General features: G+C 39.3%; 1 protein-coding gene across 2 annotated transcripts in view; it reads right to left on the bottom strand.

Moving 5' to 3' along the window:
• Nbas (NBAS subunit of NRZ tethering complex) overlaps positions 1–15167 on the bottom strand; it is a 319717-nt gene that overhangs the window by 286775 nt on the left and 17775 nt on the right. For both annotated transcript variants that reach the window (XM_057768127.1, XM_057768135.1), the window contains exons 7-9: positions 11667–11800; positions 9241–9374; positions 8101–8199 (exon numbers count right to left, since the gene is read on the bottom strand). In XM_057768127.1, the coding sequence (XP_057624110.1) occupies positions 8101–8199; positions 9241–9374; positions 11667–11800 (367 nt within the window). The remainder of the gene's footprint in view (positions 1–8100; positions 8200–9240; positions 9375–11666; positions 11801–15167) is intronic.

The raw sequence follows: 15167 nt of genomic DNA, 5'->3' as shown, positions 1-15167 counted from the left end.
GGTTTCGATCCTACTGCATGAACTGGCTTTGTGGGAGCCTAGCCTGTTTGGATGCTCACCTTCCTAGACCTGGATGGAGGGGGGAGGACCTTGGACTTCCCACAGGGCAGGGAATCTGGACTGCTCTTCAGACTGGAGAGGGAGGGGGAATGGAGTGGGAGGAGGGGGAGATGAGTGGGGGGAGTAGGAGAGGAGTGGGAGGAGGAGGAAGGAAATGGGAGGCGGGGAGGAGGCGGAAATTTTTTCAATAAATAAATATTAAAAAATAAACGAAAAAAGAGCAGACTTGTCAAAATAAGAAAGGGCTCAAGAAGTATATAACATCATATTTCACATATGTGTACACACACACACACACACACACGAACCCATTGTTCCTCTCAAACAAAACTAAGTAAAATTCCTATAAAATAAGTCAAGGTAAGTCTTGTAGTTCTTCATTCACTCTCAAGAATAAACAACAGGCAGCATTTAGAACATAGGAAGAAATTCAGTTTGGCCAAGTTGATTTCTCTGGGAAGGAGGGAAGGAAGAAGGGAAGGAAGGAGGGAGGGAGGGAGAAAGGAAGAAAGGGGGATTATAGAGTGGCTCTTACATCTACACAAGAAAATATAATCAAAGCACAATAAATATTCCTCAAGATTAGTAAAAATCCAGACATTAAAAAAATACCAAGTTAAATCAAAACACTCAAAAAAACAAAAGACAAGAATGGAAGATGGAAGGGAGGGAGGGAAGGAGAAAGGGAAGAAGGGAGGGAGGGAGGGAGGGAGGGAGGGAGGGAGGGAGGGAGGGAGGGAGGGAGGGAGGGAGGGAAAAAAATCATGAGATCCAAAGCAACAACCAAGCAGCAGAAGCAGCATCAGCCCCATGAAGCTGAACTCTAGCACAAGAACCAACACAGCCTACCAAGGAATCTCCAGAGGGGCCCCAAACTGATTCCCATTTTTTATTTCAATAATAGGCCAAGGTCAAGCCACAACTGATAAAAACTTACCACCATTACCACATATTACCAATCATTCCTCACCACAAAGATAAAGAGGCTAACAAGTTGTAGCCTACTTAGCTAGTATCCATCTGGAGACCGCTAATGACCAAACTCTGCCAGCATAGTGAGTTACATATTCAGAATATTTTGATCAAGGGAAAAAGCAAACAGAAACCCACCCAGGATAACCAAATCAGCACCCATAAAGCATAGCTCTTCAGCGTTCAGCACTCCACTATTTGAAAGTGTTCCCTACTTCCCTAACGACTATGTGTGTCCTCTTCCACCTTCAAAGCCTCCTAGAATAGCACAGCTCCGACTACTGTGTGGTAAGGGACAGATTTGACATAACTACTCTTCAGCATTGCAAGTCACCCTTAGCTGACGATTATCCACTTCAAGACAAGCTAATGTCCTATCTATTGTCCTCTGTAAATGCTGTGTCAAGTTTGGCTTAAGACAATGTTCACTTCAAAAACAGTATTTTTTCAATCATCCAAAGGCTTGAGCTCTCCCTCTGCACAACTCTGACTTGCATTATTCATCAGTCAGGTACTTCCCATGGACTGTATGAAAGACAAGTGTTAGAGATAAGATGTTCAAATGAAAACTAAAGGGCCTCTTTTTCTTTCTAATTTATTCAATTATTTATAAGCAATAGTGCTATGGCTTGGATATGGTTTGATTGTAACCCAAGGCTCTGGTTCCATGGGTTGAAATTTGATCTCTATTGTGAAGTACTAAGAGGGTAAACAAAATTAACCTAACTATAGCGCTAAGAGATGGGGACTTTTATGATATGAGGAATAGATAAAACAATTAGGGGAACCTCCATTTGGGAAATCTCCAAACCTAGTGATAGAGAAACCAGACGGTGGCTGGGAGCTGTCTTCCCTCTTCCTCTCTCTCTGTCCTGCCCCCAATTCCCCTCCTCTCTCTCTCCTGCTCTCTTTCCATGAAAGGCCACAGGATTCCAGCATGAAGTCTATCTACCAGATAATGCTGACAGACATTGGACCTTTAGGACTCTAAGCCAAAATAAAGCTCTTTTCTAGAAAGAAAAAAAGGAAGGAAGGAAGGAAGGAAGGAAGGAAGGAAGGAAGGAAGGAAGGAAGGAAGGAAGGAAGGAAAAAAGAACGAAAAAAGAAAAAGCAAAGCATGCCTCCGGTATTTCCTGACAGCAAGTACAAATGGACTGGCAAAAACAGTTTATTCTAGTATGACATACATCCTGAAAATTCACGATATAGCCAGGTGGTGGTGGTGCACACCTTTAGTCCCAGAACTTGGGAGGCAGTAGCAGGCGGATCTCTCTGAGTTCAAGGCCAGCCTGGTCTACAAGAGCTAGTTCCAGGACAGGCTCCAAAGCTACAGAGAAACCTTGTCTCGAAAAACAAAACAAAACAAACAAATAAAAAAAAAATCATGATATAGAGGATCCAAAGTCTAAAGAGGTCAATACTACTGAACAGTAATTTTGTAGTTAACAACACCTGATAGAAATTCAAAGTTGAATAGAACAAATTTTTGCATACATGTATTTACAATTCAATTAAATTAAGAACAAAAGCAAAAAAAAGACTATACCCTGATTAGTCAGTGTCGTTTAAAATGTATATTAAACAGTTTTTTTTTTTAAAAAAAAAAAAAAAAAAAGGAGGAGAGTGGTGGCACCAGGGTAGATGGAGAAGGGGAGCAGGGATGAGTGTACCTCTTGGATTGGCTTAGATATGGAGGGGAAATAAACAAGCATGACCATAGAGTGTATTCCCAAGATGCCCAATTAATTTCTGTTTTATGTTACCCAATTTACCACCTCAATTTCTCTTCTTGAACAAAGCTTGCAGCACCAGACAACACAGTAAATTTCATAAAAAACCATGAGTTCGTATGTTATCAATTCATTCCAACTCTACTATGGCTGATTTATTGTGCACTTATAAAACCCTCACAGATGATGAATGTCACATGTTCATATTACTACAGAAGGAGAAAACAAACAAAGCTGTGATAAATATTTCACCTTCTTTCATTTAAAAAAGACCACACAATGAAAATATAAACCACAAGGCAAATGTTTTATCATTCCCAGTGGGATATTTACATTCATCCCTGCTTGACAGCAATTCTCCACCAGAAACATCAATGCCATCCATCTCTGAGCCAACTGCTCTCGGGAGTTACCTAGGACTGGAGAATCCAGGAGAGCATCTCCTTCAGTGAGAGAATATACCGAACTTTCTAAAACTCATTAAACAGACCACTACCACTAAAAAACAGGTAGTTAGGTGCTTAGATTTTTGTATCATGGTGTTACAGGCATGCACCACCATTCCTGAGTTGGTAATTAACAAGAATTTTTAACTAACCAGAGAGTAAATTTTAAAAAGAACATATGTCACCATAATTGGCCTACAAATTTCTACATGATTTGGCACTCAGCATTATATTTTGACCTCAGGTCATTAATCTACTCGTCAAATCGTGCCTTTCAAACCGGCCTCCCTGCTCTTCCTAGACAACACCAAGGGCATTACCAAGTCAGAGCTAGCTATTCTGTCTGCATGGAACCCTCAGGTCCTAGAAATTCAAAAACAACTACCCTCACCTTCTTGGTGAGGTGTCATTTTTTTGTCAATGGAGGTAACCTAGACACATTTTTGTTGGGTTTATTATTATTATAATTATGTGTGTGTGTGTGTGTGTGTGTGTGTGTGTGTGTGTGTGTGTGTGTACAATGCCGCAGCACAGGTGAGGACAGCAGAGGGCAGTTTGTAGGAGTCAGTTATCTCCTTCCACCATGTGAGGGAACTCCAGTCATCAGGTTTCATGATAAGCACTTGGCCTGCCCACACATCTCACCAGCTAGACACTCTAACCTGCCATCTATTCTTTACTCTCCATCTCTGACAACCTTTTTCAGGAGTACTTATCAGCTTCTCCCACCCTGTATGTCCTTTACTTGTCGCCCATGGTCCCCTCTACAGTAGGTTACATATGGTCTAGCAGAGGGTACAGAGGGTAGATATCAACGTGCACTGGGAAGAATGGAAATGTACTAGTGCAATACTATGAGCAGTCCAGTCACACCACAGCCAGCACATTCTAGCCACAGCAGGATTCACTCACAAACTATAATAGGAGCAGTAAAGGAGAGCAGCAAAGCACCATGCAGACCTGCAGAGTGGGTAAGAAAAATAAATACCACTGTCCACAAAGACAAGTCAATATATAACTAGTGAAATTGGAAATAAAAAAGTAGGAATGTGAGCATTTTACTACAATCTTAAAATCAAAGAATCAAGTAGTACCTAAAAGCGTCTACCTGTAGAAAGCAAGAATTTGAAGCAAGGGATATTTTAAAATTACTTAACACTTAAAATTATATCCAAACATCATTCATAAAAATAAAACATAAAAGAAAAAACTGTAATGGTAAGTGACATCTTGGAAAGTATTCACCATGTGTCCCACACATCCATAATTAATATGCAGATTATATAGATTATACAAAATGTCACAACCAAAGTAAAATAAACCCTATGATAAGCATTTCATAGTGAATAAGTGTGAATAGTCAATTAGCATACAAAGAGCTGTTCAACAGCATTAGTAGACAAGGAAATGCAAATTAAAATTAGAATGGAATATTTTTTGTTATTGGGTTCTTGCAGAGCTGAGAATGAACCAAAGACCATACACTTATACCTCTGCGCTGCACCTTTTCCATCCCAGAGGTAATTCTTTCATAATAGGTATTCAATGTAATATCAACCCCACCACCAAGAGTACAAATTACCAAGGTTATTTTCATGTCTTCCCACAAACTGATGGTAAGGCTTATTGCTGAAGACAACACCTATATAACTCATTAAAAATGGAGCTGGTGCCTACCTAGAGCCTTCACTCTTTGGATTAGTGCTTTTGGTACTGGCAGGTACTCAACATACTACCAAAAGAGGAAGGTAAACATCAACCCAGCTACAAAGCCCTTGCTCTCCAAGAGTGGGAAAACCCAAATACTACTGTTCTACTGAAAGGACAGAGCAATAAAATGACTCCTAATGACAATCTGCTACACTCATAGATCTGTGCCTTACTTAGTCATCATCAGAGAAGCTTCTTCCCGCAACAGACGGAACAAAACCAGAGAACCAGAACCAAACAATGAAGAGAGTGAGAGACCTTGGAATACTCAGCCCTAAACGTGATGTGTCCATCAAATCCCTCCCCTCAAGGGTTCAAGGAACCCTTTGGAAAAAAAAGGCATAAAGAGTCTAAGAGCAAGAGGGGATGGAGAAAGCCAAGAAAACAAGGCCCTATAAATAAAAGAATAGATGCACATATGAACTCACAGAGACTGAGGCAGCATGCATAGGACTTGCGCAGGTCTGCACCAGATGAGATCCTAGAGCTGAAAGTAAAAGGAACACACACACATACACACACACACACACCTAAACAGGGATCCATCTCTATCTTACAAATAAAGGAGTTTCCTCTCAGAAAATCTCACTGGAGAAACAAACTACTCCAAAGGGGAGGCAGAATGCCCAGTAGTAAATGGTCAACACAAAATAAACTCAATGGTATCTTTGGAGGTTCTTTGTCTTAGAGTGTTAAGTCAGGACATTTTTTTTTATTTTAAACCTCACAAGTCCTTTGCTCATATATTCTGTCTTTTGTGTTTTTATGGGATTCCCATGTGTACAAACATGTGCCTCTGAATCTATATGCAGTTCTTGTGCTTTTTCTTTGGCTCTTTTTCTTATTTGGTTGTTTTGTCCTATTTCAATGTGGTTATCTTTGTTTTATTTATCTTATTATTATTCCTTAGATGCCTCCCTGTTTTCTAATGAAGAGACAGAAAGGCTGTGAATTGAGATGGGAAGGGAGATGGCGAGGAATTAGGAGGAATAGGAGGAAGGGAAAATATCAGAACACATTGTATGAAAAAGAATCTATTTTCAATAAAAGGGAAAAACACAGCAACAACTGATGTGGGATTCCCCTCTGTATGCTGTGAATACCATTGGTAAATAAAGAAACTGCCTTGGCCTGTTGATAGGGCAGAACTTAGGTGGGCGGGGAAAGCTAAACTGAATGCTGGGAGAAGGGAGGTGGAGTCAGAGAGAAGCCATGTAGCCCCACCAGACACAGATGCTGGGAACTTTACCCTGTGAGTCACAGCCTCATGGCAGTACACAGATTAATAGAAATGGGTTAAATTAAGATATAAGAGTTAGTCAATAAGAAGCTAGAGCTAATTGGCCAAACAGTATTGCAAATAATACAGTTTCTAAAAAAAAGAAAAAGAAAAACAGAGAAACAGAAAAAGAAAAAAAACAAAAAATAAAACTTAAAAAAATAAAAATACAGTTTCTGTGTGATTATTTCTGGGCTGACAGCTGGGAACAAACAAGAAGGCCTTATTATGGACAACAAAAAGAAATGAGAAATAACAGAAAGGCTCATATGCTGATGGTAAATTGGTACAACTACTGTGAAAAGTGGTGGCATTATCTGATGAACTTGGAGATGTTCCTTCCCAATAGTCCAGCCCGTCAAATCTTGGTTCTACATCCTGCAGATACTCATGCACATATGTACCAAAGTAATGTGCAATGTCTGTTAGCACACTACAACTTTACAACTTTTAAAACATCCTGAAAAAATCAAATTTTCATCTACAGGAGAATGAAGAAACATGATGCATAGTCAAGATAAAATGAAATTCCCTACTAGTGTTAATAAATGAATTAGAGCAATATAAATCAAACATCAAGTAAGAGAGCAAGACTGCTGTATCTTCTATGTGATTCCATGGATATGAAATGAAAACAAGACAACTAAATATGAGGAAGTGATAACACTGTGAGGAAGGAGAGGGAATAAGATTACAACTAACAGTAATGTTTAGTGTTTCCTCTCTAACAAGCCAACGGGATCATGAATGTGGGTGTGTGTGTATGTGAGTGTGTGTCCCTGTGTCTGTGTGTGTGCCTGTGTCTGTGTGTCTATGTGTGTGCATCTATGTATGTGTGCCTATGTTTGCCTGTGTGTCTATGTGTGTGCATGTCTGTGTGCCTGTGTCTTTGTGTGTGCATCTATGTGTATGTGCCTGTGTTTGCCTGTGTGTCTGTATGCCTATGTCTGTGTGTGTGCCTGTGTCTGTGTGTGTGCATCTATGTATGTGTGCATGTGTCTGTGAGTTTGTGTCTATGTGTATGTGTGCCTGTGTCTGTGTGTATGTATCCATGTGTGTGTGTGTATCTGTGTGTTTGTGACGATGTGTGTGTGCCTGTGTCTATGTGTCTGTCTGTATCTATACTGTGTGTATGTGTCTGTGTGTCCATGACCAGATGTATGCAAGCTCTTCTGCCTTATAAAAATTTTATAAAATCCTGAACAAAAAGTCATAGACTTACCTGTGACTGGCATACAAAGCTTGTACACATTCTTAGTCTGAGATTCAAGCATAATGACAGAACATTTAAGACTCACTAGTAGACACGAATTAAACTAAAAATTTAGATCTCATGTTTTGTTCATCTGACTCAAAAATCTATCCATTTAGAGAACCAGACAGGTAACTTGGCCAACTAATAAAACACATGTCAATTTCAGTCTCCAGTTACAAAGAGGAAACATCACCAACAGTAGAAACATTCATGGTTTCAAGTAAACCCCAGTGTGGATGGTGAGTAAACAAAGAAGCAAAGTAACTGTGAAGAAGAGGGCAGAGGTACCGAGAGATACAACGCAAGCAACAAGTTAACCTGACTCTATAAGTGGACAGGTGATGTCCACTGAGACCCTTTCCTAGGAAGGCACTGCAGACACGATCCTTCCTTACTCCAAATAGTGACAGGTATTGCATACAGAAAAGAGAGAGACGGTCTAGAAGGCTAAACTAGACAGGACAGGACAGGACAAACTTCTCAATGAAATTTCCAGTGTCTTGTCTGGCTCAGAGGCAGAAGGACCAGAATATAAATACAATGTTATAGATACTAAATGCAATTATACACAGGAGTACAGACTGAAGACACCAAGATTTATGTATGCACCTAATAGTCCAGTAAATAAAAGAACAGAGGGCTGCTTACCTATGACCAGGGTGGTAAACAGCAGTATTTATCCCATGAGGATAATGACCACTAAAGCTGAAACTGTGACTCTCTTGGTAGCTCTGATTTGTTCCAACACTAAGTTAAAGAAAGCAAAACAGAAATAAGTAACATTAAACCACCATGGACACCAGTAGCTACTGTAGCAGCTAGGCTTTAGGGACAGACAACACCAGCCATTATTGAATACATAAAACAACCAGACACACTACAGTGGAGAGATGACTGATACAATCATATTGTTGAAAAGTCTGAAAGTTTCTTATAAAAATAAACTACATGACCCTATGACCCAGCAATCCCATTGGAAGATAATGGCCCAGGAAGGATAAAAATGGTTATCCATAAAGACTTATGCAAGAATGGCCATTGTACAATCTGTGTCATGATCCAATGGTCAAGAATGATCCAGTTGGCCACAGCCCCAAACTGAAAAGTCTATCTACAAAGGAATGAATAAACAAACCATGAGATACCTGTGTATATAAATGTAAATATATTTGTATAATTCATGTAAGATGAATCATTGGTTAAAAGGGAATAAAGTAATGATATACCAAAATACATGAATTTTAAAATATGCTGAATGAATGAGATTTCTGCAAAATATTATATATATGTATATATATACATATATATTATATGATTCCATTGATGTGAACTGTCTCAATAAGCAAAGCTAATTTATGATTAAAAATAAAGTCTTTGAAAATAGTAGTTGTCATGGGTAGATGTGGAAGAGGGAGGGAGGAGGGAGCTCTCTAGTATGGTGACAATGTTCTATTTCTTGACAGTGGTCTGAATGGTACAAATCAGTGCACTAATCAAACTCACAGAGAGCTACAATTAAGATATGTGCATACCACTGTCTGCAGAGTGCATCTCTGAAAAAACTATGAGAAAATAATGAACACTTAATAATATGCATTCTCAAACATTTGACATTTCTAATGCACTATGAAATACAAGGAATAAATGTATGAGTATTTACTATACAAGTCTTTCGAAGTGCCTAATGTATTTGCAATTTTTCATAGTTTGACAAAAAGAAACATCAATATCAGACACTAGCTCAGAAGAATAAACATCACATCAAAATGATTTCCAATGCATTTTTACCTGACAAGGTAACTTCTAAGTTCTCCTCGGTAATTGATGACCAAGAGCTCTGCAGACCACTGTGCACTTGCTTTGTATTCTAAAAATACCAACCCAGCAATGGCATAGCTCAAGTCACCAGGAAAAAGAGATGCCTGAAACAGGAAATTAAGTTATTATAGAGGTAGCAGAAAAGTAGCACATAACTAGACAATAATTAGCTGTGAAACCAAGTTTAGACCACAGCAGGCTCCTTGAAATGCTCAGCCAAATTAGCACATTCCTATTCCAATTCCCTGTAAAATCAAAAGGGGGGAAAAAAGCAGGAGATGCCACCATTCAGCCTCTTCCCAGACATAAGCTGTCAAGTATTAATCTCCACTGCAGCAGTCTATGCTAAAAAGACTTCAGGCACTTTCCACATGCCTACTCAACAATTCAAAGGGGAGGATGCACACTTGATGTCAGCCTTTCCATCAAGCACCTATCTAACCATGCTGATGGAGATCTGAAAGTCTAAGCACATTTGGAGGCATACATAACAGTATCTACATAGAACGTGATCAGAATGCTCCATCTTGGCAAGACTATTTTAGGCTAAAGCAACTAAAAATCAATGGACAGACAAGGCCCTCTATTCTTCCATGACTTAAAAATGAGGCACAAATTTCTTTTGGTGATAGTGTCCCTCTGAAGTAGGCAGAGAAAAAGAGGTACACCTAAGTAAGCATGTGAGTCTTTTAAAGATCAGTGAGTCCTTCGTGTATCTCCACATCATTTCACACAGCGCAGCAACCTGAGCAGCCCACACTCCATTGCCCTTGTAGAGCCACATCTCCACAGATTACAGGACTAAGCTCCTGGCCCAAACTATTTCCTTAGGTTTTTCACTCTTCTATCAAGCCCCATGCATTCAGAAATACAGGTACCAAATAAACATTTTATTATGCTAATCTGTCTCTTTTAAAGATTAATTTGCAGGCCCACAGAAATTAATTCAAGAAAATGGAGAAAAAAAGTTTTGTTCCAACATTTCAAAGAGTTCTTCGTGATCTAGAACTGTTCAACAAACACCCACAAAGGCCTGATCCAAACATAGAGTCTACAAATATGAATATCAAAATCAAAGCACTTGACAAATTTCACACTTAGTACCAAAGCAAAAAATGCAAACACCTCACAACAACATTTAACAATGATTACATGCTAAAATGATCATGTGCTGGATGTACTGTAATTAAATAAAACACAGTCTCCATAAATTTCACACGTCCCCATGACAACCACTTGAAAATGTAAAATTACCCTTGACCGCATAGATAGCACTCATTACAGTTCCACTGGACAGCACTTGCCTGTTAAATGGTAATTTGAACCTTAGTTAGGTTTTGTGGAACTTCTATAATCTGAGCTCTGTTCAGTCTTTCCATGTTTCCACTTGTTATTTCTTAGGAAAATCATTCCCTATCATTGGTTCTCAACATTAACTTCCTAAGTCGGTCCATTGCTTTTTCTCTACTCTCCCTTTTAAGGTAACAAAGTCCAGCTGCTCTAGAAGTTGACTCAGTTGCAACAACTCACATGTTTTTTCCCTCACGATAGCCTATCAACAATCCATACCATGATAAAAGAGAAACTGAGATGTCCTAAATGAAATGATGAGGGCCAGAGATGGAGGAAGCAGTGCATGAGGCCAACACACTGTTCATGCTCCAACTGTGACTTAAACCCCATCAGGACCAACCACCAGGCCCACACGCAATGTAGCTTGACTGTTCAGCTAGTCAATCCATAAACAAGGACTGCTTCTCCTTACAGATGGTCCTCACATCCTAAGCTTCCCTTCTTCACATTATCCCATCCCTCTTTTCTATAGCAATGTAGATCCACTGAAACCGTGCTTCCATTCTCCTGAGACTACCACACAACCCTTCACTCTGAGTCCAGAAGACAGTTTCTAACTGGAGCCTTGCTCCTGAAAGACAGGAGAAATTTTCCATGGACCTGATTCTTTGCTAGTCTCTACCTCATTGACTGAAAAAAAAACCTTTTAAATTCAGACATCCCCTAATCTTAAGAGTTTAATCACTTCTGAGCCGGGCGGTGGTGGTGCATACCATTAATCCCAGCACTCAGAAGGCAGAGGCAGGCAGAGTTCCAGGACAGGCTCCAAAGCTACAGAGAAACCCTGTCTTGAAAAACAAAAACCAAAGAGTTTAATCATTTCTGTTCAGTTCTTGTTGTAAAATGGCTTATGCCTACAAAGTGCATTAACAAATACAAAGAATAAAAACAATATAAGTACAATTATCTGACTAGATGCTAATATTTTAAGATCATAGCTTATTATTCTCATTTATACTTGTATTTCTCCTCTCTTCACACTCATCCACTGCAACTTATACAGAGAAGACACACGTGGCACGTGATTTCAAATGTACACACACCGGGGAAATAACGAAGAGCTCACTTCCCATGAGGTCAAACACCCTTACAGTCCCGGTACTTTCAGCATAAGCCAGGAGCGTGCAGTCATAACTCCAGGCTACCCGTCTCCACTGGGGCTTTGGGTCCTTTGGAACTAGAGCAAAAAGAAAAGAGGCATTTCAAACAATATATAATAAAGAGAGAAAATAGTTTAAGTGATTGTAGCTAACATAAATAATTGGTAAGTACCTCATCTCCTAAAGTGATCTAATGCTCAATCAAAACAACAGTTCCCAGAAACCTACTTCAGGGCACAAACCATGGCAAACTTTGGCTCTGTTACTTCATAAGCAAAGCAGCTTACTGATGCCAGAGCTCTGATAATTGCTGAACATGCCCTACACTAGTAAGGGCTCAACAATAAGCTACTCCAAATACTGATGAAACTGAGAGTAATCAAAAGCCCAGAGCACAAGTTATTAAACTGTATTGCTGTATGGGGTGGCAAATCTAACTGTGGGAGTCAAGAAAAATGTGAGAATGATAAAAATATTTTGGACACACAATGACCAAAAATTGAATCAAAATCAAACACAATAAATCTGAAGTGTTCCTAGCCGTGTTCACCCATACTGTACTCCCTAGCTATAATGCGGGCTCTGAGCACACAGTACACAAACCTTGGACATGCACGACATGTCAGACCATGCAACACCAAGGAAGACAGCCTGAAATCCTCACTAGGACTCAAAAATGACAGCATACAATGAACTAGTCTCTTTACTATACACACAAAATTGTCTGCTCTTATAGAAAAACATTTTTACAGAAAATAAAGACTTCTAATACTTTCCTATTATTTCTCAGCATGTATCAAATATTTGGACTGTACTGTGTTTGAATGTTTTGTTTTAAAATTGCTAGTTGAGTTGACGGATTGAGAAACTTCAAAGAATTTTGGTTTAGAATTAGGGCACAATTTTAAATGGTATTAAACATACTTCTGTCATTTGGTACTATGTATTTTTGTGAAGCATATTCTCAGCATTGATGACTACAAAATCAAAGTGTCAGCCAAACTCTACAAAACATTTTGACATTGTGCAGTACCACATAAGCAAGTATCTCATTAGTATGAAGGTTTGTTTTCCTCCTTAATAAAAGATATTTGTAAATACATTTTGTATGGTTTATTTTCAATAAATATTTTATTTGTAGATCTAGTTTCTATATCTATATACCTGGGGACAATAAATTTCACAGACAAATTAGAGTCATAAGTAGAAAAACATTTAAGCAGCATTAGCCTAGAGTTAGTAAAAATCAGTAATTATTCCAAGCAACTGAGTTCAGCTCCTCTAAAAATCCACAACATTAAAAGTACAACCAAGAGTTTTTAAGTAAAGGCAGTGAATATTATCAGAAGATACAATCTAAGAAATAAATATGAAAATAAATTATATATACATATATGTATATATATAAAGGCAGATAAATTAAGAGCTATTCCTAATCATAAAGTTTTAAACTTTTGATAATAAATATATTAATAGTCCTAATAAAAGCCATATGCAAATTGATTTTAAAATTACAAATAAATCTTCCATATGACTCTGAAGTCTCATTCCTGATTATTTTCAAAGCAAATGAGATCTATGAGATAACTACGCTCCCATGTTGTTACTTCATTATTATAACAGACAAGGAACAGAAAGTGTATTTATCAACTGATGATAGATAAATAAAATCAGATATATACATGTGTTTAATGGAATACTTTTCAGCCATAAAAAGAATACAGTCCCATCATTTGCATCAACATGGAGAAACTGGCGATCTTTATGATAAATGAGATGAGCAGGCACAGACAATACTGTGCAATCTCATTCATACATGAAATCTTAAAAAGCTGACCTCACAAAATCTGAGCACACAAAGGTAGGTCCAGAGAGAGGACAGTGGGGAGGGTGAGATGCAGACATGATGATTGATGGGTACTAAGTTACAAAGAGCATGCGGCCTCTGATTCATCCCTGCAGCCAGGTCTCATCTCCTCTTGCTCTGACTCTTACAATAGCCTTGTACCTACTCTTCACACGTGTGTCTCTCCTCTCTTCCCACCTTGGCATTTTCCAAAGGTAACTTTTCTTTTTTTTTTTTTTTTTTTTTTTAGTTTTTCGATCCATTTGCATGCAAAATTCTAGAAGTCATTGTTTTTTACCGCAGAGTAGTACTCTAATGTATATATATTCCACACTTTCTTCATCCATTCTTCTATTGAAGGGCATCTAGGTTGCTTCCAGGTTCTGGCTATTACAAATAATGCTGCTATGAACATAGTTGGACAAATGCTTTTGTCATATGATAGGGCATCTCTTGGGTATATTCCCAAGAGTGCTATTGCTGGGTCCAGGGGTAGGTTGATCCCAATTTTTCTGAGAAACCGCCACACTGATTTCCAAAGTGGTTGCACAAGTTTGCAGTCCCACCAGCAATGGATGAGGGTACCCCTTTCTCCACAACCTCTCCAGCAAAGGCTATCCTTGGTGTTTTTGATTTTAGCCATTCTGACAGGTGTAAGATGATATCTCAAAGTTGTTTTGATTTTTAGTTTTTCGAGACAGGGTTTCTCTGTAGCTTTGGAGCCTGTCCTGGCTCTTGTAGACCAGGCTGGCCTCGAACTCACAGAGATCCACCTGCCTCTGCCTCCCGAGTGCTGGGATTAAAGGCGTGCGCCACCACCGCCCGGCTTTAACTTTTCAAATAGGAAGATAAACAGATAACATCTTCCTGTTGCCCTAAAATCCCTGATGGCTCTGCTTCCAACAACACAAGTACTGACTTCTCAATATACACAGATGATCCTTCACAAAAGACCCCATCATGGTGTTCTAGCTTCCCCTCCATCGCATCCCCCCTGATACCCCCAACACCGACCTCACCACCTGGGAAATAAACAAACCTGTGCCCTCCACACACTTCACTACCTCTGCTAGATGGTCCCTTTCCAGCTGCATCTCTCCTTCCTTGATTCTTTTTTTTTTTTTTCTTTTTTTGGTTTTTCGAGACAGCGTTTCTCTGTAGCTTTGGTGCCCATCCCGGAACTAGCTCTTGTAGACCAGGCTGGCCTCGAACTCCCAGAGATCCGCCTGCCTGGGATTAAAGGCGTGCGCCACCACCGCCCGGCTCCTTCCTTGATTCTTCAACACAGACAGTGCTCTCTGTGCACCAAATATGCTGAGCGTAAACTCTGAAGTATTTACCACATCGTATCATGTTGCTTACATAATTGAATGTCCCATGGATCTCTGATGTCCTTAAAATTGAAGAAAGTGTCCTATTTGGCGTTACCATCTCAGGAATTCCCTCCTTTGCTAAACATCTCTGTAAACCCCCGAACAGACACTCAGACATCTGTCTGTGAGCTCATTCTAAACACCATCATGCTGACAAGGCAGCCACCCATCCTTCATTCTACATGGTTTCTATCAGCATATTTGGTTATACAACACAAAATGACC

This window comes from Chionomys nivalis, chromosome 1 (assembly GCF_950005125.1).
Source record: "Chionomys nivalis chromosome 1, mChiNiv1.1, whole genome shotgun sequence".
NCBI classification, from domain to species: domain Eukaryota; kingdom Metazoa; phylum Chordata; class Mammalia; order Rodentia; family Cricetidae; genus Chionomys; species Chionomys nivalis.
Note: the sequence above shows the minus strand (reverse complement) of the source record. Positions and strands in the feature narration are given on the sequence as shown.